At 63.1% G+C, this 904-nt stretch overlaps 1 protein-coding gene across 1 annotated transcript in view; it reads right to left on the reverse strand.

The window, feature by feature from the left end:
- The window catches only part of LOC104991491 (copine-7-like), a 13,900-nt gene that overhangs the window by 6,574 nt on the left and 6,422 nt on the right, over window positions 1–904 (reverse strand). Inside the window, exons 9-10 of the mRNA XM_010843989.1 lie at window positions 701–799; window positions 297–434 (exon numbers count right to left, since the gene is read on the reverse strand). Of these exons, the coding sequence (XP_010842291.1) occupies window positions 297–434; window positions 701–799 (237 nt within the window). The remainder of the gene's footprint in view (window positions 1–296; window positions 435–700; window positions 800–904) is intronic.

Consider the following 904-nt stretch of genomic DNA (forward strand, 5'->3'; position numbering starts at 1 on the left):
CAGGGCAGGGCCTCTGGGGCTGCTGGGACCTGCCGTCCCCCAGGGCAGCTGGGGCAGGCAGGAGCCTGGCAGCCTCAGTCCCTGCCTCTCTGGCCCTCAGGCTGTCTGCATGCCCATCTCCCCCGATCATCTATTCTCTTGTTTCCCCCTCCCCTCCATTTCCTAACCCACCTCCATGCATTGGGGGCACAAGAGCCCTTGAGTCCATCTGACAATGGGGGAGATTCCAGGGAATGGCCTGCCACTGCTGAGCTTGCTCTCCGCAGAGCTCAGGTGGAAGCAGGACTACCCCCAACCCCGCACCCTGGGTGGGCAGGGGAGGGTCTGCAGCCTGGGCTGAGGCTCACCTTCAGGTCTGCCAGGATGACCACCCCAGAATTCTTGTAATTGCGCTTCTTCTGCTTATACTTGGAGTTCACACAGTCCCACTGGGCCTGGGGGACAGGGACAGGCAGAGACCCCCACCCCAGAGTGCCAGCCCCCAACACCACACCCTAAAGGGGCCGGGGAGGCCTTGAAGCCCTGCCCATTGGCGGCTGTCTGTCCCACACAGGCCGGTGATCCCTACTCTGACCACCTGGTGGGCGTGGCTGTCATGCTCTGTCATCATCTTTAGCCTCTCTAAAGCCATCACAAGCACTTTTGGGGAACTCAGCCCAGGGCCAGCGCCCCAGAGCATTCTGGGGACAGGCCGGCTCACCTGGTCCTCCCCGAAGGCTTTCTGCATCTCCTCGAAGGTGGTGGAGAATTCTCCAATGAAGTCGTGCTTTCCGCGGGAGTCATAATCCCAAACGAGGCCCTGGGGAGCCCAGGACTCCTCAGCCCGCCTGCCCCTCTGGGGTCCCAGGCCTGGCGTCTCCATGGCCCTGCACGTAGGCCGCCCCCTCCGCAACCACTCCTCTCC

The sequence above is a fragment of the Bison bison genome, unplaced genomic scaffold, assembly GCF_000754665.1.
Source record: "Bison bison bison isolate TAMUID 2011002044 unplaced genomic scaffold, Bison_UMD1.0 scf7180017864192, whole genome shotgun sequence".
In the NCBI taxonomy this organism is placed as follows: domain Eukaryota; kingdom Metazoa; phylum Chordata; class Mammalia; order Artiodactyla; family Bovidae; genus Bison; species Bison bison.